Below are 25021 nucleotides of genomic sequence, written 5' to 3'. Positions count from 1 at the left end.
CTGCTAGGTTGGCAGGAGCTGGAACTAGAGACGGGAGCTCACTCTGTCATGCGGTAACCCGGGTCTCTAACTGCTGAACTACTGACCTTCCACAGCCTGCAGTTCAGCATCTTAACCACTTGAGCCACTGCAGCTCCTTTCATGTGCTTAAGAATGGGCTAATAAAGCTCAAAATTAACCATCCATCCATTACAGTTAAAGACAAAAGAGGATAAAATAGCTGTGTACATACAAATATTAATAGCAGGATACTTATTGTCATAGCAGGTTAAGCAATACTGCTGGACTCATGAGTCAGGAGTTGATTATCAACAAACTTCTTCCAATGGAGCATTTAAGCTGCTGTAGAGCACCAGTGTAGAGTAATGGGTAGAATATCAGACTAGGGTGTGGGAGACATGGATTCAAATCCATGTCTTCCATTAAGCTTGCTGGGTTACTTTGGTCAAAGCCGCATTAAGATATACTGAGGTCCTTTATTATGTCATGTCTAAGAGACTCAACAGCATTACCAAAAATTGGTAACATAGTCATTTTTGTAGGATTTTTGGGTAATATTTAGAGCCCTCTCATAACCTGAGGCCCTAAACTGGAGCCTACACATAAATCCAGCTCTGAGTTTTGGTGAGTCACTTCCATCCTTACCTACCTCACAGGGTTTTTCTGAAAATGGGGGTGGGGGTTGTACATCTTTCTTAGCTCTTTCTAAAACGGGGGCAACAAAATGCAAGAGGCCAATGGCTGAAATGAATTCTGCCCAGTTAGGGTAGGAGGACTGACTCTGGCTTATTTCTTCTCACAGAAACACTGCTGTCCAGTGTTTCCCAAATGCAAAGCACAGCAAACCTGACACTGCTGTCATCTGTGGCAACAACAGACGACAATGAATACTAATAAGGGGCATTATGTGGTTTTTATTTTTGGATTTCATTTCTGTTTAACTACAGCAAAACCCTGGGAAGCCCAACAGACTATTGAGGAAGAAAAGCATTTTACAACCCTCGTAAATTAAAATGCCTGTGTACTGCGATAGAGCTGTTGTGGGAGCCTTTCAGGTCTTTCCCCCGTACGCGAGGGAGTAAAGGGCCTTTTGTTTTCGTGCAGGAAAAGCCCGTGTCATGTCAACGGGGGAAGGGGGGGGGGCCTGATCGCCTAGCAACTCGGGCAGGTTGCCTTCCTCCACGTTAACTCTTGGCCCCCTTCTCGACCGCCGCGACTACCGCTTTCCCGGCGCTAACTTGGCGGGGAGGGGCGCTTCGGGGTGGGCTGGAGGCACCGCCCCCAGCTAGACCACGCGATACAGGGGGGCACTGCTCCCACCAGTCGGGCCTGCGCGTTGAGTCTGGGGGCTAATAAACACGCCCGGAAAGGAGGAAACTCGGAGGTGGCCCCGGCCCGGCGGAGGCTCGTCGGGGCTCGCGCCAAGACCAGCTGCCGCCGCCGAACCGCCCGCGCTCACTCGCTCACCATCGCCGCCTTGTTCCCGGCCGCTGTCCTCCGCCACCGCCGCCATCTGCGTCCCCCCCGCGATGTCCCCGCGGCGGCGGCAGGGGGAGCGGAGGGGGAGGAGGCGGCGTGCCAGGGGGCTCCCAGCCGCCAGGCCGCCCATCGCCATCGCCGCCGGGCCGCCCTCGCTCTCTTCTCGGCGGGCAAGGCGGCGCCCGTCACGTGGCTCTCCGCTGCCGCCCCCGCGCTTGCAGCAGCCGCCGCCGCTGCCGCCGAACAGAGCGCAGCCGGGCCCCGCCACGGATGCAGGCTGGTGCCACGGGGCCGTCAGGCTCACCGGGCCCCTGCTCCGCGGTCTAGCGTTGCCTCGGAAGCCATCCGGCCGCGCCAGTTTCGGTAGCCCTGCGCGCCCGCTTTGGCGCGCGAACCCCAGCACAGGGGGGCTTGGTCGCATCCCGCCGGCGAGGAGGACAGGAACTCTTGGGGCGTCTGTTTCGCTGCAAGCTACATTTCGGAGCCCGGGGAAACAATGACACTCGCAGGGAGCTGTCCTGTCGCTCCCATCCTAAAGTCCACCAAGCTGTGGTGCTTTGGACAGTACCGTTTGCAGGAAGATGCCCCAGGTAGCTATTCTGCACTTTCACCTGCTGACCCCTTAGAGACAGTTACCTTTATGAAAATCAGACACGTAAAGCAAGCACTGTTTCGAAAAGCCAAGAGCAACTAGTTCTGTTTCTACATAACTTTGCTAGTTCTAAAAAGAAGCAGTTTTTGAAAAATAGAAAATTCTAGTGCTGTTGCTTTCTGAGCTGTTATTCATTATGGCTCTGTCTTGTAGTAAAGCAGGCACCCTGTGCCACCAAGCCAGAGGTTTTGTATTTTGCTCCCCAGACCCACAAAATGTAAGCATACTTTGTCAGACATGGTATGGGGGGGGGGGGAGGAATGCCAAAAGTAGCTTGCTTAAGCCCTATTGCTTACAGAAACCAAATTGCTCCCCCTTTCTATACTCGCAGACTTCTAGCTTTTTCTTTCTAATACTGAAGCTGAGTGTTGAGTACCTAGCAGGAAAGCAATTATACAGGGCCACCTGCCGCCAAGGAAGGAATTCTGACATACTTAGGGGGCTCCTAAACCAGCAAGAGCTTATAGTGTTGCTGGAGTGGGAAATTAGATTTGAGGGGATGTATGGCACACAGTACACATCCCATCATTCTAATAGTCCCCACCCGAGAATGCTATGAACATTAAAGGGCTGCAGGCACTTTGAGGGTCAGAGGAAAAACCTTCCCTCTGGTCTAATTAAATTGCATCACCATCACCCAAGGACTATGAGAGGTGTATTCCCCCCTCCCAATCCTCTCACAAAACAGGAGAGATTTTTTTTAAAAAAGACATCCCCCCCCCCCCAATGAACCTGACTAAGACTGCGGGCATGGAATGCCAAGATGAGCTGAGCAGCAAGGGGGAGGGTGGTCCACCCAAGTCCCAAAGCATTTATAATATACCATCAATTTATTACAAACATAAATCAGCAGATCTTCCAGTTCCCGTGTGCTGTAGCAGCAGGCATTCAAGCTGTCTATGCTTTACTATGGTTTCCCTTTGCCAGAAAAATGGAGACAACCACCCACAGTAATGCAATCAGACAACATTCCTGGGTCACAGGAGGAAGGTTTAGCCACTCATTCCACGTGCTGTACCCGAAAGGAGCTCACAACATTGCTTCTAGACATGATACTACTCTCAGTATAATAAACAAGGCAGTGTCTACGATGCCACAGCGGGTTTCTCTCTTCTTTTAGGGCACGTACTCAGGATAGCCACCTACAGGTTTTCAAGGAAATAATATACTCAGGTTTCCTTTTCTGAGAATTAAGAGGAGGTGGTTTTACGGTGCTGGAAGCAATCTGTGGCAAGGTTTAACTTGAAGACAGCAGAGCACAACAGGCTCAGCAAATGGGGCAACAGAACACAATGCCCTATGGACAGCATTGCAGTACAGTTGAACAGTGGACAGAAGCTACAACACACCTATTTTATGCACTGCGTCTCATTAACATTTCATAATACATCGCACAAAAAATATGCATGATTTCACATGCCTGGAAGAGTGGCTTGCTCAAAGGGGTCCGTTATCCCTTGGCCCTCACAATGCTTGTCAGTTTGTGTAAAATCAGATCAGCTACAAGTGAAACAGCTATGCAGTTTTCATTAGGAGGGCAACTTAAGCACACTTCACAGTGGAAGAAAATGGTGTTTAAAACTGTTTTATCCTCTGTGGTTTCAGGATAGGGTTGCAGAAAACATGTTCCAGCAATCTTGGTGAAGCTAAGCAAGGATACATTTAGGTTCTTGCCACAACCCCTGCTGAGAAGCAGACGCTGGTGCTAACAATCACCTTTACATCCTGCTTCTGAAGTTTCCAGAGGTCATCCTACTAACCACTGTAGCTAACAGCTGCTGGGAAAGACAGCAGGGGCAAATCAGCATACCCAGACGTGGGGTAGCTGTCAGGGCCTATGGCCTTCTGATAGGGCCAACCTCCCCACTTCCTGCCCATGTACCCTTTCCCCACCCACGCTCAAGTGTTTTGCCTCTCCTGCTCTTGCCTGCATGTGCTAGCTGGCACTGTCAGGGAAGCGTGTGCAGGTGGTGTTCCTGACAGCCACAGCAGGTGGAACTCCCAGCTATATGCAGTGCCTGGCACCATGGGGTAAAGGGAGTACAGGCAAATGCATTTGTGTGTGTTTGTGTGTGCGCCCGTGCCTAGAAGTCATGGTGATCTCTGGCGACTCCTACTGGGGCATGGAGGACGTTCACAGAAGTGGCACGATAGCCTGCCTCTGCCTCCCGCCCCTGGTATTCTCTGGAGGTCTCCCATCCAAATACTTGCCAGGGTTGGCCCTGCTTAGCTTCCGAGATTGGGCTTGCCTGGGCTATCCAGGTCAGGGCTGGCTGGTGGAGCAAATGGATGGGAAGGCCAAGTGATGGGCAAAAAAGAGGATAGAAGCCCCATTGCCATTCTCTGCTCAAAGTCCATCAAAACCTCAAACCAGGGGTTCTAGGGAGAATCCTGTAAGGTCCCAAGGTCCATCCTCTGGCTGCTCCAACTGTACATGTTAATCCCATCCCCCAGTGAGCACTCAGTTTCAGAGGTCAGACAAACCTATTAGGCCTACCCCCACCTCCCTCAACCACAGAGGCTGTCTGGGAAGCTGAAGACACAGTCTCTTGCCCAAGTCCCAGCAGTCAGCCATCAGCTCACATTGTACGCTTGGGAGAAGGCAGTGTTTTGGGGCTGCTTTCAGCTTCTGCCTCCTACAGAATTGTTAAAATTGGTCAAGTCTGTGGTGAGATTCATGTGGAACTCGGTTTGGAAGGAAACTGGCTCACTGGCAGCCAACAGGCTTGACTGCTGAATTATGGTTTCAGCACTAGCCAGGGAACTGGATAGATGATAGATGTCAGAGCCTTTTGCAAGACTCATTTCCTCCCCCCCAGAGTTCTCAACATGGTACAAGAAAGAAATTCTGTCACGTTTCTCCCCTTAGGATGTAAAGCAAACATTTTTCTATATCACAAATAGAACTCAGCCTTGGCTTTTTAAACAGAGAGCCTTTGCTGGCCTCCCAGTCCTTCAGCAAACTCTTCAGATGAGAAGGAAATGTGTAGTAAAGGGTCAGAAAAGACATGTTTCAGACATAGAATGCATAACTTACATTGAAGAAATTGGTCTTGTTCCTCTCACAGAAGAGACCCTGTGCTGGCATGTGCTTCAGTTGCTGCCATGGGATACTGCTGCCTAGTAACACATCTCGAGCCCACTGAAGATTCTATATAGGGCAAAGTATAATAATCATGAGCTGGAGAGGGAGAAAATGTTCTGTATGATGGCTGCTTGCCTCCTTTTTCCTTCAGGGATTCCCCCTATCTGGTATTGCTTCTCACCACTCTGCATTCCTGTTCCTAGGCCTCTTGTGAAACTTTTCTTCTAGGATCAGGTATAATACCGGTCATTACCCTACGACTGAACCCTTCCTTCTTTAGCAATTGGAATATTTGTGAATGTCACAGGAGCTGTTTCAGTGAGAAGAGCAATGCCATGTTTTAACATTTTATGTCAGCCTGCACAGAAGTCTCTTAACCCAGACTCTTACACAGCGAAGGAAGTTACTAAGAAACACTGTACCTCTGCCCACCCTTACTTCTGAAAACTTTCTCCAAACTGGCCAGAAGGCACTCAGTGTCTGGACCACTGCCCTGCAACAAGTAGGGAGCATAAACATCACTAACCTTAGCAGCATTTTAGCACTCCAACTCCACATTTTCATGCACACAAAAGGCTATCTGCTTTGCAAGAGTCCTGCTTAAGGCTGTTTACAATTAAAATAATGTTACCAATACCATCAGTCCCTACCCATCCTCAACAGCCTTGTCTCTATAGTGCCCAAACTTTTCATCTCAGTTATTTTGAATTCTTAAATAGTATTTTTATTTCTATTGGTTGGCAGAGCTTCCACAAAAGAGATGAAAGCAATAAGCTATATATGCTACATCCTCAAGAACACAACACAAGACTCCCAATAGAAACTTAATCCTCTCAGAATTTGGAAGCATAAGGTCTATAAAACTAAGTTATGTCAATACATACAGTGCCTTCCAAACTGTGTGTGTGGATTTCCAAGATGTTGCACACAAAGCACTGTATGTGGTAGTGAGTGGATTTTAGTTTCCTAGACATCTCTGCTCTTTTCAAACCAGGCGCCTGGCCCTTTTGACCTAGCAGTTACTAGAAAGTGTGTAATGAGGTCTCTGAAGCATGGAAGGGTGGGGGTTGGGGAGAAAAATTTCCCCTGATCACAAACTGGAGCTTCCAATATCTGGAAAAGCAACTTTCTCTCCCCAAGACTAACAGGAACAGAATAAATTACACAGAACAAAAATTCAGCTAAGTGCAAAGGACTACAGCAAGATGTAGCTTGCTATCAGTTTATTTAACATGAAAGGAAATTTAACACAAATTGCATCAAATGTTCAGTACACAGGTCTAAACACAAAAACATCACAAGTGCTCAACTGACCTCCAGTCAAGTCTAACCCATTTCAATAAAGGTTTTCAAGATCATTCTCTGTATACAACAATCCAGCACATAACAGCCTGCTGATCCTTATATATGTGGTATGTGATACAATGGATTATTGCATAGAGGATTGTGCTCTTGAAGATCTCTGGTAAAATGGACTGGACATGACCAGATATCCACTCAGCACTCATAATACTTTGTGCACTGGTTTATACTGAAATGCCAGTAAATAACCTAACAGTTAAAGTACATCTTATTTTAATCCTTCATACTCTGGTATTCTGAGTTCAGTTTATTCAGACTATTCTTTTTTGTAAAATGAGTGATGCAAAGTATAACAAACAAAAGGGCTTCATTCACATGATTAATCTAGAATGCAGGATCTGACTCTTCCAGGCACCAAAGAAAAGATTCAAAATGTGATTTTATTTTTGGTGCAAATTGCACACGGATGAACATTCCCCCCCCCCCCGGCCTCCTTAAGGCATGATGAGATCTCCACTTATGCCATCTCCTCCACACAATTCTGTCTTTACTGAGCAAGTCACAGCAAGCGCAGGGACCTGTGAATATCTCTGCAGGATTAGGAAAGCATGACGAGTTCACTTCAGGCTTCTATAGAAGCTTTGCAGGCTGCTTTCTGCCCTGTAGTGTAGGCCCAGGTCTCCTGCTGCTGAAAGACTTGCTGGAGAGGGCAGCAACTTCAAAGCACCCATTTCATTCTGTGATGCAGTGGGGTGGCTCCACCTCTCACATGCCAAGCCAATGGACAGCAGTGGGATTGTACAAAGATCTAGTTATTTCTATCAGCGCTGTAACTTGACTGAAAGGGGAGGGGAGAGAAGAAACCACTGAACAAGAAACAAACCAGACTTCCGCCATCCCAGATTGACCCACCAAAAGTGGCTATGCCAAGGCCTCCCTCTCCATCCCAAGGATTCTGCTGTTCCCTTCTAGGGACATGCCAAGACAATGGAAAGCAAGTTTATGCTTACCTTGTGGGTTTTGCTGTACGTGTAGAGATAGGCCAACCTGTAGAGGCTTTTATAGTGCTGAGGGAAACGGCTCAGGCACAGATGAAAGGAGGCGATGCACTGCTCTGTCAGGAACTGCCGTTGCTCCTCCAGATCCACTGGAAGGCTCTGAGGAAACTGGTCTGCACAAGGATCGGCTTGCCTTTTAGTGTCCCACTGGGAAAGCGAGGCGGCTGAGGCTTTGGAGGAGATGCCAGATGGTGCCTGAGGATCTAGCTTCTGCTCAGCTGCGTGGCAGAATTCAGAGTTCTCCAAGGGTTCTTCTGACTTTCCTGGGATTATCAATATTACATGGTCAACAGCTGCCTGAAATCAAATTCAACCAGAAGCCACTATCTTTTTGCCCCATTAATGTTCCAAATGATTCCCTACGACGTTATTTTTTTAAAAAAAGACTGCAGTATGGGGAGAAAAAGGAAATGAAACAAAACACACATATTTTGTTGGGATAAGTAATCCCTGTCCTGCAGTTTTTCTTCTTGTTGCCCTTGTCAGAGCAATCAAACAAAGGTGGGGAAAGAAAGGAGGAAGCAACTTCTCCTCTATGGAAGAAGCAACAATCTCCCACTCTGATCCAGCAGCAAGCCCCCTGTCTCCTGAACCCACATTAAATCTGGTTCAACCTTTGCTAAGTGATAATCTCACACACAAACAGGCAGTGTGGGATAACACTCTACAGACCACATACCCTTTTCCTCCATAGGTCCTAGGATCTCTTTGCCAGGAGCAGCAGCTTCTAAGCAGGAAGAATAAGGCCTTGTCTCTGGAAAAGGTTTCTTTGCACTGTCTTGCGAGCTGGCAGGTTCAGTAAACATGTCTTGTGTAGAGTTGGAATCCGACAGCACTACTGCAGTGCTATCCTGACTCCTGTCTGTGTAAGAAAAACAAGGACAAAAAAAATGGACCGTGCTTTTTGTGCAGCCTCACCACACAGGCCCCAGACACCTCTGCCTTGTAACAAGGATTTAATACTTCCTCATCATTCCTGGCTGTATAAAGGCCCCTGCCTCGGTTTCACAGTCCAAACTCTGCCAGTCTAGGCAGCCAATGCATCCATCCGCTCTGCCAACTCTCAGCCTCACCTTGCTGTCACCTTCATCTCACTTTAGAGGCAATGGTGCACTTGAGACAGAATTTGTGCACGGCCTCGTAGAGCTATCTTCAAGCTCTCTCAGGAAGCAAATGGAGTGTTGTCAGGATGCAGACTTCGACAGGGGCAGCAGCTTGATCCATCACCTGCACAGTCCCCTTTCAGCCTACTGAGGGTTTCAGAGTGCCCTTGCCCCACCTGGGGAGGAGAGCACATAGATCTGCAGCCAGCCCTGTTTCCACAGACATAGGACAACAGTCTTAGTGGTGATGGTGGTGGAAATGGCCATCAAGCCACAGCCGACTTATGGCAACCCCCATGGGGTTTCCAAAGCAAGAGACAAACAGAGATGGTTTGCCATTGCCTGCTTCTGTGTAGCAATTCTGGATTTCCTTTGCGGTCTCCCATCCAAGTACTAACCAGGGTTCACCCTGCTTAATGCCCAAGATCTGATGAGATCAAGCTAGCCTGGGCCATCCAGGTCAGGGCAGTCCTAGGGGAGCCAAATGGAAATCTTGGCCATCTCCACTGCTTATCAGGTATATAAAGGTACTCAAATATGCAAGCAACTCTCTTAAGTCTAACCTGCAGGTACCTAAAATTTTGCTTCAGAAATTAAAATCCATGATCAAGTTTCATGGCTCGGAGAATCCTAGGACTTATGGAAGCCAGTTTGAAAGGGTGATGGGGTAAGAGGCAAGCAGATAGCGGCCACACTACTCAAGAGTGATTTCTTTTTAAAAAAAATCTGAGCATGTGGATGCCTCCATACACTGTGGACAGGAAGAAAGACAGCAGCTTTTGTACCTTGGAAAGAACTGAGTGCAAATAGATGTTTGAACTCATGCAGGATATTGATTCTCTAGCTTCACCACAAATACAAGACTTTTTTTACCACTTGGGGAGAAAGAAAAAAAAATCCCTTAAGCTGCTTCCACAAGGTAAAGATTCTGTGTTTCTTTTGCTGCCACTAGGAATGCCAAGGCACAAAAGTTGGGAGTAAAGATTCCACATGTGGGAGTTTTCTGCCTCCCCCCCCCATTCCATGCATGATCTGCAGTGACTCTGCATTGGCTCTTTGTCTTTCCCCCCATGAATGCTCTGTAATAGTTCTAAAATAAGAAATGGAAATAGATAAATGGTAACAGATCATTATAGCAAAAAGCTCCTGCTGGTGCTACAGCAATTACTGATAAAGCCCTCTAGTGGCATGGCAAGGAAAGAAATGCTCAGAAAATAGCACTGTTGAGAAGTTGGTGGCAGGAAAATGGTGCTGCTGTGGATGAGACCACTGCAGGACATTCCTTCCAGATGGCATGCTAAAGCACTAGGGCTGAATTGTTGTGTGTTTTTTTTAAGTGTAAAGCAGATTTGGGAGCGAGTGTATTGAGAGTGGGGAAAACTTGGAAACAAGAGGGATTACAGCCCATTGTGCTGAAGCGCCAACAAAAAAAAAGTGTTCCAGTTTGGAACCCAAGGCAGAGAAAAACCTCCATGTGGAAGCAGCCTTAGAGAAACAGGTTAATGTGCTTTGGTCTAGCAACAGATGTGAACTGGTGTAGTACACTGGTTAAGATCATGACTTATAGCCAGGGAGTCCTTAATTCAAATCAGCTATGAGCTAACAAGGAAGCCTTGAGCAAACCACAGTATCTGAACATGGATTTTTCTTACAAGGGCTGTTGTAGATGCTGGGATAAGGTAAACAAAGCAGACTTGTGGATGCTACACAATGAGGAGCAATTCCAAATGCTTTAGCAGACAAGATGATTTTTTTCCTCTCTTGCTAAACTGAAAATGTGCTCTGTAAAGATGATGATGCTGTTCCAAGAGGCAAAACATGAAGTACTACAGATAGGGAACACCCATAAAGCAGGAAATCCTAGCAAAACTATAGAGCCGCAGATAAAGATCTGGATGCTGGAGTAGATCCTGGAGACTTAGAATCAGAAATCTATTGCCAAAAACATCAAGGGGCAAATTGTCAAACCAAAAGAAGCCACAATAAGTATTTTTTTTTACCAGTGTAGCTTCCTGCATCCTGCAGACCATCACACTGGACAACCATTAACCATTAAAGGCCCTCATTAGAACTGAATTCAGCCAGGTGGAAGGAAGTGGAGACTGTCTCCTGGCTAAGGTCCAGACTGCCTCTGAAAAGTAATTCCAAGTATGAGTTTAACTACAGTGTCAACAGACAACTGTCTGGAAGTCACAAATAACTGTGTATTGTGGGGGGAGTGAAAGAAAAGACACAAGGCTAACTTCACAAGCTCCAAAAGTGCAGCCACTGCCAACCAGTAACATCAAGAATATAACAATGGAGAAAGGAAGCACAAGATATGGAGCAGTGTGCAAGTTCACTAAAACCAAAAGGACTTGAGTACCTGTGAAGACCATGCATGGAAGTAGATCTACCTATTATATAAGGAAAGGGTGACCTATAGACATATTCATCCCATGCAGAAACAACCTCCTGCATCCTCTAAACAAAACAAACTCCTAGTTCTTTGATAAGTGCTGGGATTGGATTTCCCTTCTTCCCCACCCCAGTTTATCACAGATGGTTAATGTGAAAGAATTTTTCTGAGTTTGAAATCAACACACATAAACACATACACATTGGTGTATGGTACAGAATGCACCATGCGATGTAGAGAGATCCTCTTCTGGATGAGTCATTCTACTAGTATTGGACACGTGTTATTAAGAACCAGCCTTTCTGCCATGGTTTCCCAAATGCCAGAAGCCACAGCACAAACTGACTCAGACTGGCCCAGGAGATGAGATGCTCAGCCAAGGGAAATCAGAGTGCCCTTCGGCAGACTACATAAAAGTAGCTATAATCCTAATCAACCAAGTAGATTTAGCCCCAGGAGACTCACTTCACTTCAGCCAATGCAAAATGCTGCATTCTGCTTTCCAATGGGAGCAGGCTATCTGAAGCATAACCAGCATCTGCCCTGGTTCCTGATTGCCTTCTGGGCTCAATTCAACGTACAGTTGACGACCTATAAACTGAAGCACTACACATCTAGGGTCCAATGTATCAAAAATACTCCCCAGGACCAAGTTTTCCAGCTAAGCAACAATTCAGGATTGCAATGGGACACAGAGAAGTGTGTTCAGTGGCTACCTCTAAATTATGGGATTTCCTTTCCCTAGTTGTTGTTGTTCAGTCGCACAGTCGAGTCCAACTCTTCGCGAACCCATGGACCACATCACGCCAGGCCCTCCTGTCTTCCATTGTGTTCCAGAGTTTGCTTAATTTCATGTTCGTTGCATCAATAACACTGTCTAACCATCTCATCCTTTGCTGTCCACTTCTTCTTTGAGACTTGCCCAAATCTCTAGACTTTCCCTAGAGACTTGCCCAAATCTAAGGCCACTGGTCTTATGGAAATGGTGAAAAGTCTTTTTATTTGAATGGCTCTCGGTGGCTACAGAAAAGCCGCCCTGAGCCCGCATGCGGGGAGGGTGGGGTATAAATGAAATAAAATAAAATAAATAAATAAGGTGAGATGAGGGTGGTTTAAGTAATCCAATTTCTAAATATTGCCTTTGAGGGGCACAAGCTATAAATCCAGTGATTTATGTCACACAACACAAACACACACACACACAGTATGACCTGAACCCCCTCCCTACCCTTCAAATAGGTAATCCCTCTAACGTTCTTATATCACATTCTTACTAAAACACAAACAACATTTGCTTGCATAAAGAACAAGAGATGGATGAAGGAAACATGTTGAAAGGGCAGAACGATCCAATGGTTACAAAAGCTGGAGGACCAGTTCATTTTGAAAGGAGCCTTTGCAGTGGGTCTGTACAGAATAACATTTCCATTGACCAAGCGGGGTGGTTAAGCTGCAGTTCTGGCCTATAGTTCAAGCAAGCCGTGATGGGTAAAAAGCAGGGAGAGAATATCCACAGACAGAGTTTTAGAAAGGGCTAGGGCAGCACGGGCAATATTGGTTACAAAAGTACAAATGCACAGACAGCAAAAGATGACAATGACGACAACAACAGTCACGTTTCATTGTACAAAGAGCTCTAAATGACAAGAATGAGTTTTTCTGCTCTAGTGAACTCACAAGGCCCCCCCCCATGCATTTGCTGCATAATGTGCCAGAACTCTGCTAGTGGACATGGGTAGCTGGACAGCAACACAAAAGACAAGTGTGACACCAAAACCAGACCAATCTTAGAAAACAATGCCTCAAAAATTTATTGGTTGGGGCAACTGTTTTAATTCAGATGAGATACCCACTTCTCATTTTCCATCACTGCTGCCTTGATCGAAGGCCACCTACCAGCAGAGAGAGGGACTCAGAAATCCAGCCTCTCCATTTTCCAACAGAATCACTGAAAGATCTTTAATTGATGGTAGTCAAGATGGGAAGGGTAGGGGGACAGGGAAGAAACCCACTTTTCAAGTTTTCATCAAGAACCATCTTTCATATGACAGTTCTTAGTGTTGCTGTGGTTGTGTAGTGACTTGTGATGAATGTGGTAGATTTATTATGTATTCTTGTATTTATTTTGTGATTTTTATGGTCTGTACATTACTACAATATTTTTTTCTGCAGAACTGGTATTGAAATGAGTACACTTCTGTGTTGATCCATGTAATACCTGGCTTCTGAACGGTCAACGTTTTAGTGTCCCCAGACAGCCAGCTACAAATACTCCACCTCAATCATTACCAAATAAGTATAAAGCAAAATCTATCTTCTTTGGGTGAGGTTAATTTTTAGGTCTGTAATCTGCAAAAAGGATGGAGTGATGACATTCAAAGGAAAGCTGGAAGCCTTGGTTTAGGTCGCACACTCTGGCTATGGGGGTACAAAAGCTGTGCTGAAGGGAGAAGGGAGAATAAAGAATGAAAGTACAAAGAAAGGACAGTGGGAAAGGCCAATTCTTATGCATATGCTAACAGAAAAAGTGCAATGAATAGCAATTGCTTATAATTGTTAGGCAGAGGCAGCGATATCAAGGCAAGACTGGAGGAATTCTGCATTTTACAGGATCCGCTCAAATGCCAGATTTGCTCCCTGCAGGCTAGAGGTATGCTCCATATCACAGGGATTCAAGCATCTCCTGCACTGCCAGCCAGTTCTGCACATTCTTTCATACTTGGAAAGGCCAAGATAGTCTCACAACCTGGCTCCCAGCACTGTTTGATCTGGTTTGTTTAAGAGACATACACCTTCAGGAAGACAAATAGACTTCTTCATTTGAAAATAATTTTTGTATTGCTTTGTATAAAACAGCTGATTCCATATTATACCATTATTTTGACTAGGAACCATTACTGAGCAGTTCAATCGTATCCAGAATTATTCCAATCCAAGCGCACTCATTTAAATGGCCTTAAAGTGGAGTAATTTTGCATGGTAACGTACTGTTAATTTACATGACAATGGTGGGCAATGTTGCTTTGAAGCATCTGCCTGGTGCTCATCCACTATAGCTGCCGCTTTGGACACTGCTGTCTCTCTGTGTTTGTAGGGGCATTAAACAGAGACCCTGCCCTCTCTGGGCCCATTCTCCCTCTTCTCCTCTCAGCTGTTTCCTTGATCTTGAACAAGAGGATGGATCCTTGCACTCCTGAAGTTGCTTCTCTGTTTTCCCAATGCTAATCTTGCCCTGCAGTTGACTTTCACTACTCTTTTGCTGGTCTGTTTTAATTCTAGGTCCTTCATGATCTTGAGCAGCTTTCCAAATAAGAGACCTGCTGAAAATAATTTTTGATCTGGAAACCTCTCCATTGTATCAATCGTTATCCAGATCAAAGATCATCTGGTGTTTGTAAGTGTAGCTGACAGTTCTGCAGTCTTCTGCTTTTTTTTTTAACCTTTAGCAGTTATATTTCATTATTTCAAATATTGTTAAAAGCATCTAGATACTAAGGTGAGGATGCAAAAGAGTTAACATTCCAAAAATAGAAGGCATCCAAAGCTGTCTTCTCTTTACTAATGAACAGTTTTGCAGGATGGTTACAAGCTGTAACAGCAAACTGTTTCCAAATCACAATCTAAAAATAGAGGTTTTTCCCCCCAGGTAGATGCCGATTGCAATGCAGGCACCAACATTTTGTTGAAGATCTCAGTATTCCTCCATTTGAAAAAAAAGTGACTTAATAATGCCAACACGAATCAAAGCAAGGCACAGTGGACATGTGAGCATGAAGCTGTGCTGCTACAGCACATCGCAGCATTGCTCAGCCCTAGCTTCCCAAGCCACGGTTTTGCTCTTCTAGGTGAACAGCAGCTCTGCTTTCTGTTTGCCACAGGTGTCCAATTATGCAAGACTCTGCAGGTGCTCTCTGGAGCAGTTATTACATTCTGCCTTCCCAGAAGACACTCAAACACAACATCTTCCACTGCTGTGATAGCCTCAAGAATATTAACTTCAGTTATAATAGCAGCTGCAGGAAGATAGAATCTTTTGGATTTTGTGGCAATCGGGCTCCCATGCAGCACCATGCTTTGCTTTAAATACATTACCCAACATATTCCACCCACACAAAAAGATTCTTGCAATGCAGGTAATAGTCTATGCACACAGTCAGAATTCATCCACACCTTGCCTTTTATTTTAAGTTACTGAATTTTAGGGCACTACAGGCTTTGTATGTGTTTTGGGAAACTGCAAGTATACTGATCCGACTTGAGCAAAGCCAGCACAATGTACATTCTTAAAAAGCAGAGTTGTATGACAGCCCCACCATGCAAGTTCTCCAGCCCAAAAAAGGTGGTGCTCAGAACAGCAGCTTTCTGTCATGCATTTGGTTGTGTGGCTACCTCATGTGAATTGCAGTGCTAATTTTATCTCAATGGCACTTTGCCAGTAAGATTATTATATCGGCCAACTATTCCCACAAGGCTACCCGGCAGGATATAATTTTATCAGCTACAGAAAAGTACTCACCACTCATTGGAAATCAAGGGAAATAAAGAGATAACAGAAGAGAGAGTCAGTGGGAGCCATTCCACTTCACACTGAGAATCTGACACCCACGCAGTTGCCACCTTCCTTCTTCCCAAATGGCAGGAGTCAGGACTGAAAAACTGTGCCGGGGACATATTTCTGAACCAGACAGATCCAAACCTTTTTATAGTTTGAGTACTAAACTTGTTGACTTTGGGAGCCCTCAGCGTCTAATCAGAGTATTAAGCAATCTTGTATACAAATTACCCATTGGTCCCTCTCATTTAGGTTGAATGGGAGGTAGCAGCTGACCACCGTGGATTTATGAGGTTAATGAGTTGCAATATTGCCCGTGTTACCAAAGACCCATCACCCTCCTCGAAGCAAGCGAATTGAAATCCCCAAGTGAAACCCCCCATGATTACAGCACCCCTGTGTGCTGGCAGTATTGAGAACAGGGACTGTACCATCCGGTGTTGCCTGCTGACGGGTTTTTTTACATTTGACGTAATCGTGGTCAACTGGAGTGGCTGTGTAGGGTGGGGATGTCAGACCTGGACCGGAGGAGGAGGGAAGGGAAGTCCCAGGGCCTGGCACTGTTCCAGCAGAAGAATGAGAGTCCTCATCCACCATGCAAAGCTTTTCCCTGGTAGAAGAACAGAGGACAACAAGAAGAGAAAAGGATTGTATCGACATATAGTGTGCCCTTACCTGATCAATGTCAATTTTTTAACCCTAAAAACACACATATATTACAATTTTAACAGTGTGTTTCTTTTATCAGGCCCCATAAGCCTGACTCTGTACTCCCTCTGAACCGCAGACCTCCCTGCACTCCCTCAGTTAACCCTCTCCCCTCCTCAATCTGCATTACACATCTGCATCCTCCCTCTCTCAACTGCACCGTTTTTCTTATTCCCCAGCCAACAAGTTCCTATGCCACTTGCAACTCCCTTCTTTCTTTATTGTACTCTCATCTCTCCACACCACCGTACAACACTCATCTCTTTTTTCTGCTGAACCCCACCCCAACAAACAAATTTCACCTTGTGAAGTCCTGCAAAAAATAAAAAAAGCTGTCACACTGTCAAACCAATTCACACGCTGAGGCAATTTCAGTGCACATGGGCTAGCTGAAAAAGTTAGCACCAATTCCACTGCAGGCCTCTGAATCCAGGAGACAGTAAGGAAACATATACCCAACACACACATTCACATGCACTTTGCTGTTCCCACAAAATGTATATATACTTGGAATTTCCAAGGGGCTGAAAATAATCTGCCTGTGGATTATGCTATTATACTGCAAACAAAGTCATAGCTCTGCTAGCCCACGTGCTGTGAAAAGGTCTGGTTCTGCAGAACTGTAGCTATCAGTTATGTGTCTGATTTCAGATATGGAGCCACCTGGAAGAGGCAACATCAGAGACCACTGGCCATCACTTCAAAGTTGAAATAAGCAAGGAAGCACTACCCCATTTAGATGATCTTTAGTGTTTCCCACCCTCAAGAAAGAGAGCCTTTTTGTAAGGACCAGACAGCTGAGATTTCACCTAGAGCCCCTGTACTGGGAATACAGTGAAATAGTACTTCAAAGCAGCCTTAGTTTCCCCTCTCAGCAAACTAGCACTCACTTTTCAGTGATTTTGGGGGTGTTCTTCTCCTCTCCCCTTGCAAATGGCCCCTCAGCAGCTTCCTTCATAAAAGTGACAAGTAGTTCCGCATCCACTCCAGAGTCAGCCTTTCCCACTAGCTTCAGGATAGAGGCATGAAGTCGAAAATACACCTAGGGGAAAGCAGTGTACTGCATGGCAAGATTCTGCAGGATTTTAAATTTGTTTCCAAATCCTAAATAGTTTTCCTTTTTAAAAAACCCTTTATTATACATAACCATTTGAAGGCTGCTTAGAGTAGGCTCATACATAGTCACATACCTGGCTGCCCAAAACAACAGGCAGGACAGTTTTCAGAACCAGGAAGATAATTAATTCATTTAATTTCTTTTGAGCTGCTTATGTACCACAAAATAACATACACATATGCAGGAAAATGGATGAGTTGCTTTAGGGAACATGAGCAAAGCTGTTTGAAAGAACAACCAACAAAGGCGTATAAACAGAACACAGCACTAAAGCTTATGTGCTAACAGATGTGATGCTCATAGCTTTAAGTGTCTGGATCTTAGATTGCTTTGCTTTAAAGGCTACTCACAGCCACTAAAATTTTCAGTGCCTTTTCCTTTCATGATTTTACCTCCAAGGCCTCCATTGCAAGTTCTGGAGGGTTATGATAGTGTATCTTCTTGGGATACCTGGCCGCTTCCTCGTGGAGGAAGTGACCTGCCTGTTTGTAGTGAAGGAGGTAGACCACAGGAAGTTGCTTCTGCTTCTCAGCAATCTTGCCCAGCATGTAATGGATCAGCCACTCCTCTTCATCCCCATCACCCTCACATTGAGATGCTGAGGTGAAGCAGTGCTTTGCTGTCTCCAACATGCTATCCCGTCGGCCTTCCATCTGAAAAAGGAAGCATGCTTAAGGCTAGGTGGCAGCAGCACTTGGTCCATTCAAGATGGGCAAATTATTTCCAATCTGCAGGCGACAAGTTTTAGCTCACCTGCTGCACCACCTCAGATGGTAATTCTGACTTCCACTGCTTAAGCTGCCTGGATGCAAAAGAATGCAGTGCATAGGACATAGTGCCGTACTCAATCCACAGGGAGAGGTTGGAGCCATCGATTTCAAGGGCTCTTTTGAAGCAGTTCAGGACTGGAGTGGAGTGCTTCCAAATGGGGCCATCGCTCTTCAGCTCATTGGAATTCAATTTGTCTTGAATCCGACTTGCCCGAGCTAGAGCCATGCCAGCCCAGGAGTCAAACCTGAAAGAACAGAAAAGAAGCACACTGTGGAACACAACTCATTCAGGAGAGTCGCCATGCAACACAGCAACATGTACCTGTTTAAGAATTATTTGCGACAAGTCGCTGCCTATGCTTGTGATACCATCAACCCTATTGCTTTGCTGTATTCTACACTCTACACATTTTGAGTGATAACCAGATGGCTTATTCTGTAAATCTTATACATAATTGGTCTACACTCTACACATTTTGAGTGATAACCGGATGGCTATTTATTCTGTAAACCTTATACATAATTGATCATGATAGTTTGTATACAACCCATCTCTGTTTATCCATCTATATCTGCATCTTAATCAGAGCATGTGCTATTCATCTTGTTCCTGCTTTAAGGGATATGGCTGTATCTCCTGTTTATGGAGATAACTTCGTAACGATCAATCCAATTTGGCCATTCCATACACCAAAAATATAAAGAAACGTTGGCTACAAAATATGTAGAATCCCTCATACAGCTGTGGGAGCTAGTTAAAATGGCACTGCAATCTGAAGCCATGCTTATACCATTAATTTCTGTTGTTTCCATCATTCAAGTCCTAATAGCAGTTTCTCCAGGAAAGATAAGCGTTCCGCTGCTATTGTATGTTTGGTACTTCATTTTGGTATACAGTGTGTCCAAATTGGTTCATTATTTTCAGAGCTGTGACAATTTTCTGCAGAAATCTAAAACAACCATGTGCTGAGGTGACCTTAAAAATTTCCATCAAAGCTGTTTCTGAGGGTGGCATCCACCCATGTTACCCTACATATACAACTGATATTGCATGGATGCCTTATTTTAACCAACATATGCCAGTACCATTTTTGAGGCACTCTTTGGATATTGGATGGTCTACTAGTCTGTGCAACTAGTATAGGTGGCCCAGGCTAGCCCAATCTCATCAAAGTGAGCCTTAGTTAGTACTTGGATGGGAGACCACCAGGAATTCCAGGGTCTCTATGCAGAAGCAGGCAATGTTCTCAAGAACATCAGGAATCCGATGAGTAGATCGTGGGTGAGGTCAGGAAGACCAAGAGGTAAGGCATTGGACTAGAATCCTTTTAAGACTTTCATCAAAAAGGTCCCCTACTTTGGAGCAGGGCTCACCTCACAGCTCAAAATCCCAAACCTGCTCCTCTTTGAAGTTAAGTCTGTACATACCTCTCCAGGCCAGTAAATTCCAAACATAGTTACATCTGCAAGTCAATGCAGCACAAAGATAGGTCTGAAAGGAAGGGTAACCCATGTCATCTGTCCTTTACAAATGCTCCAAACTTGGGGGTGGTATGTGTGCTACAATTTAAACAACACATGTTGGCAGCAAACTGGCTCGCAGGCCATTTGAGGAGTCCACTAAGTGGCTGCTGACCTGTTAGGGCAGATGCAGACATCATGCATGTAGAACTTGATGGCCTTGGACTGTTCTTTGTTCTTGAAATGATAATCTGCCAGTAGGTAGTACAGCTCTGTAACAACTGGAGGAGAGTAGTCTGCACCCTCAGGAAGTGCTGGCACCTAAAGACCAAGCAGGAAAGAATGTTGATGAGTCTATTCTCTTCAGTGGCTAAAAGAAATCCTTGAATGGGCTACGCTCCCATTTGTTTTAACTGCACTATTGCCTAGTCCTTTCCCATGGGGGGGATTTAGAATATTGCATACCAAATAAAAAACAGAATGTACAGTGTAAACAACTGGTCTTGCTTAAACACACCCCACAATGAAGTTGGCAGAGAATGCCTTACAAAGAGCACAAGAAAAGAGGGTAAGAAAGGACTCAGGTTATTCAAACTGAATGCCCTTGGAGTTGGAGAACCCACCAACCTCCCCTGACCAATGTCCACTTTGCCCCATAGGACTTGTCATGGAAGTTTTCTGGTTTTCTACCTAAACCAACAGGGAATGGGTCCAGAGAGTTAAACCCCAGTGGCATTGGCCATTGCTAGTAGGTGGGAAAAACAAGGTTAACAGCTTCTTCATGGAGTTACCAGAGTCCAACTGGATTAATCCATGCTGATGTTCCTGAACACCTTCATTATTAGAGGCAAGAGCTGCAAACTGTAGAGCAGCAGGACCTTCCAAGGGGAGAAACATATCATCCAAGGAGTTGGGACCAACTCTCTATCTCCTGCAGTAAAGTTGGCATTTGGAGTTTTGCACAGTGGTTAACAGGTCAATACCAAATCCAGCAATGAAGGATAAAGGGACTTGTTCAATCACCCCGTTCAAATGACAGCATCTACTTTCATGTTGCGCAAACCAGACACAGGCATAGCATTAAAAGGCTGTACCAGTCCTGCTGATTTCATGACCATTGCCTACTCTGCCCTGCTTAGAAATATGAAATTTGGTTGCTGTACTTCTCCATAGTGATCTGGATTATTTTGCCAGCAAGAACTGGGAGAAAAGAGGCTAAGGTACTCCAAACTATAAGAAGCTCTAAGTAGTTAATATGTACTCATCAGCGGATGTGTACAGGAAATAAATGAAGCAGGGGAGGAAATTAATTTTTAAGAATCAAGGCTGGACTTAGCAGAAAGCTTTGTTGGGCTTGAGAGGAAGACCACCTGCTTCTTCCACCAAACGGAATGTCAAAGGGGCATTTGGAGTTTTGCACAGTGGTTAACAGGTCAATACCAAATCCAGGAACGAAGGATAAAGGGACCACTTGTTCAATCACCCCGTTCAAATGACAGCATCTACTTTCATGTTGCCCAAACCAGACAGAGGCATAGCATTAAAAGGATGTCCCTACATATGTACCAGTCCTACTGATTCATGACCATTGCCTACTCTGCCCTGCTTAGAGATATAAAATTTGGTTGCTGTGCTTCTCCATAGTGATCTGGATTATTTTGCCAGCAAGAACTGGGAGAAAAGAGGCTAAGGTTCTCCAAACTATAAGAAGCTCTAAGTATTTAATATGTACTCATCAGCTGATGTGTACTGGAAATAAATGAAGCAGGGGAGGAAATGAATTTTTAAGAATCAAGGCTGGACTGAGCAGAAAGCTTTGTTGGGCTTGAGAGGAAGACCACCTGCTTCTTCCACCAAACAGAATGTCAAAGGATTATTACATCCCAGTATTTCTCCAAGTAATCTTTAAAGTCTTTCCAATATGCAAAAAAATCTTCTGCTACTTGATCTTTAAGCTTTCTCGTCATTTTGTCCATCTCAACCATAAAAAGTAACTTCTTTAACCATTCCCAGATATCGGGAGTTCTTTCTTGCTTCCAACATTGAGCGTATATCATTCTAGCAGTTGTAATTATATACCACATTAAAGTCCGTTTTGCAATATTAACTTCCTCCATTTTAAGTCCCAAAAGGAACACTTCAGGTTCCTTAATTTTGCATTTCATTATTTTTTCCATCTCTGTATGGACCTCAGTCCAAAATGTTTTTGCTTTATCACATGTCCACCACATATGGTAAAAAGAGCCTTCTATTTTTTTACATTTCCAACATTTGTTTGATAAATTATTACTTATATTTGCTATCTTTTTTGGTGTCATACCCTCATATAACAGTTCTCTTTTAAATTATTACATATTTGGGTAAAATTCTTAACTTTACGTACATATACACTAAGTCTGAAGTGGAGGTGACTGACTGTGAGAGAGATCTTGGGCTCATGGTAGATAACTCAGTGAAAATGCTGACTCATTATGTAGTGACAGTGAAAAAGGCAAACTTCATGCTAGGGATTATTAAGAAAGAGCCTGAAAATAAAAGCAGCCAACAATGAAATGCCCCTGTACAGATCTGTGAAACAATCTTTGGAATACGGTGTACAGCTTTGGTTGCCATATCGAAGTATAGCACTGGAAATGGCAACCAAAATTAATAATAAAATGAATGCCCTGCTTGTAGGTCTTCCAGGGGCATTTGGTCAGCCACTGCATGAAACAGGATGGCGGACTGTACAAGCTCAATGAGCTGATCCAGCATAGCTATTCTTAAATCCTAAAACTGCAGTGGATAACATATGGTAAACTATAAGACAGAAGAGACTGGGATTCTTATTATCTTAATATTCATAGTATCAAATAGAAATATGTAAGATCAACTGCAATTGATTACAAGGAAGAACCTAACAGAACCTTCACAGAAACCTTACTCTTTTGTTAAATTTCCCTGCCTAAACTAACACCTGACAAAGATACTATGAGTATATTTGAGAGACAACATATTGCCATACATTGTTCAGTAAGAACTCATCCTTAAAACTGTCACTTCTTTGTAGCCCAAAATGTAAAGTTTCACTAGAAAGGCATGACTTTTCTTCAGAAGAATATTATTTTTATATTCCCCAATATGTTTCAGATGTATCAGTTTTCCCCACATAAAAACTGTGATACAAGATTTGATGATATGTTATCACTCAGTTAGAATGCATGCAGTAAAGTCCTTCAGTATAGATTATCTATTATCAGCAACTAATCACCCAGTCATCAACAGTTAAGGAGTTGAGCCTGGATGAAAGCAGATGGAGACACCAGAAAGGTTTACTGATAACTGACATTTGGGTAGTATGCCACTCCACAGTACTGGTGCTGGTGTGTTGGAAGCATTCCCAAATTAAGGGTATTTTTATCATGCTGCACAAGCCACCTCAGGGGTCTTGCTGGATTGAAGTCCAAGTAGAAAGCAAACAAATAGTGATTATAAAGTATTTTATTTTGCATGCAAGTCAACAAGTATCATGTTTCCTACATGGGAAGGGTTGCTGTGGAAGACCCATTCCTGGCAAAACTTGCAACTCTTGCTGTCTTATTGGTATTGTTGTGCACTAATGTTCTGTTAAGTGCAGCTACAATTTTTATGTCATGCATTCACACAGGTATATTATCTCATGATCACCAATTTCAGTGTGCACTTTTCTTTAATCCCGGACCAAAGCTATCATACCAACACTACAAAAACCCTTTTGTTTTCAACTCCATCTTTACTCAAGCACATTCTGCATATCTAAACTTAAAGCTTTGTCATATGCTGTGTGTAGAACACCAAATGCAGAGTCTTTAAAAGCCAAGTTATACTGCAAAATACAAGTTTCCCTTTTGAAATCATTGTGTTTAGAACAATTTCCATGTTTTTAATATGTCTATTAGTATGAGTGTCGTATCTTTAAAAAGAATTTCTGTTGGAGTTTCTTACTTATCTTTGAAACACAATATAAAAAAAAATTAAATTTGGCTGCTACCAGAATGTAATTCAAACTTAGTATGACTTCTAGAATCTAAACAAAACATTAAGAGGTGGAAGGACAACAACAATCCCTTCCAAAGTAAGTACACATTGCAATGTACTACCACCATAGACAATATTGTTTGAAAATGAACTGTCTGAAGAATGAATAATTATCCTTTCAAAGTAACAAATTACAACAGGTGACCCCCCCATGACATTAATATTTGTTGATACAGTTTGCCATTAAATGAGAAATAATACCTCTTGCAAGCCATCTTTGTTAACATCACCAAAAATATTGTCACTTTTTGAAGATATTTTCCATGGCAGTCAAAGCCTCCATCTATGGAATGTTAGTATACAAGGATTCAGCAGCTAATGTGTCTATTTCCACAAAACAATAATAATTATCATGTGGCATTATGTGTAGAATAGCCAGGAGATCCTAGGATTGTCTGGCTGCTGCAAGTTCTAGCTCTTAGCATTGTGCTAGTGGCGAGCTAGACTTTTTTTTTTAGGGGCTGAGAGAGTTCTGAAAGGATTGTGACTGGCCGAAGGTCACCCAGCTGGCTTCATGTGGAAGAGTGGGGACTCAAACCCAGTTCTCCAGAGAGAGTCCACCCCTCTTAACCACTACACCAAACTGGCTCTTCTGTTTCCACATACAGCATCATTCAATTTGTTGATAAAATCTGTAGAATCTCAAATTTAAGAGTTTGTCCCTCTTGCACAAAGTCTGAGAATATTTTTTTTGGCAAGGGTTCAAGAGTAGTTGTTCAGTACAATGATTCTCCCTTGGTGGGGAAATATCCAATCACCAAGTTGTTTCATTCCCTTCTGTTCACAGTTCCATTTATTTGGATTACAATCACAGCCTCCTTTATCTGCTTTTTCAGTTATGTTATTAATCAATTACCAGAACTTAAATGCCTCCATTTCCTTACAATTCAAATTTGTCCAACAGTGTCTAAAATTGTCATGCAAAACCTGATTCAAAGGCCTATACGGCAGGGGGAGTTGGACATGGAGGAATAAAATTAGACGGGGGATGAGAAGGATTATCTTGCTTATCCTGTGGACAGGAGTCCAAAACCAATTTTGAAAGTATAATGAGACAAATGAAATTCAGCCCGGCTAACAGAGGATCATGTTTTTGGGATTGGAACACTGTAAGCCTAGCCTTTATTCAAAACATTACACTCATTATCAGTAAAGACAAACTGAATATCAAAATCTCCATTTCAACTTGTATACAAAGCAGTTTCTTTCCCCTGCTTGACAGAGTGCATTGAATGAATGGAGGTTACATGTTTTTATCTAAGAAAGAGCCAAGGAAAAAG

At 43.9% G+C, this 25021-nt stretch overlaps 1 protein-coding gene across 1 annotated transcript in view; it reads right to left on the bottom strand.

The window, feature by feature from the left end:
• CABIN1 (calcineurin binding protein 1) overlaps positions 1–25021 on the bottom strand; it is a 94073-nt gene that overhangs the window by 36873 nt on the left and 32179 nt on the right. The window contains exons 22-29 of the mRNA XM_015408948.1: positions 19861–20006; positions 18208–18469; positions 17847–18107; positions 17228–17379; positions 16061–16239; positions 8256–8438; positions 7529–7839; positions 5169–5282 (exon numbers count right to left, since the gene is read on the bottom strand). Of these exons, the coding sequence (XP_015264434.1) occupies positions 5169–5282; positions 7529–7839; positions 8256–8438; positions 16061–16239; positions 17228–17379; positions 17847–18107; positions 18208–18469; positions 19861–20006 (1608 nt within the window). The remainder of the gene's footprint in view (positions 1–5168; positions 5283–7528; positions 7840–8255; positions 8439–16060; positions 16240–17227; positions 17380–17846; positions 18108–18207; positions 18470–19860; positions 20007–25021) is intronic.

The sequence above is a fragment of the Gekko japonicus genome, unplaced genomic scaffold (genome assembly GCF_001447785.1).
Source record: "Gekko japonicus isolate JY-2015 unplaced genomic scaffold, Gekko_japonicus_V1.1 scaffold19, whole genome shotgun sequence".
NCBI lineage: Eukaryota > Metazoa > Chordata > Lepidosauria > Squamata > Gekkonidae > Gekko > Gekko japonicus.
This window is presented reverse-complemented; position numbering and strand designations above follow the sequence as displayed.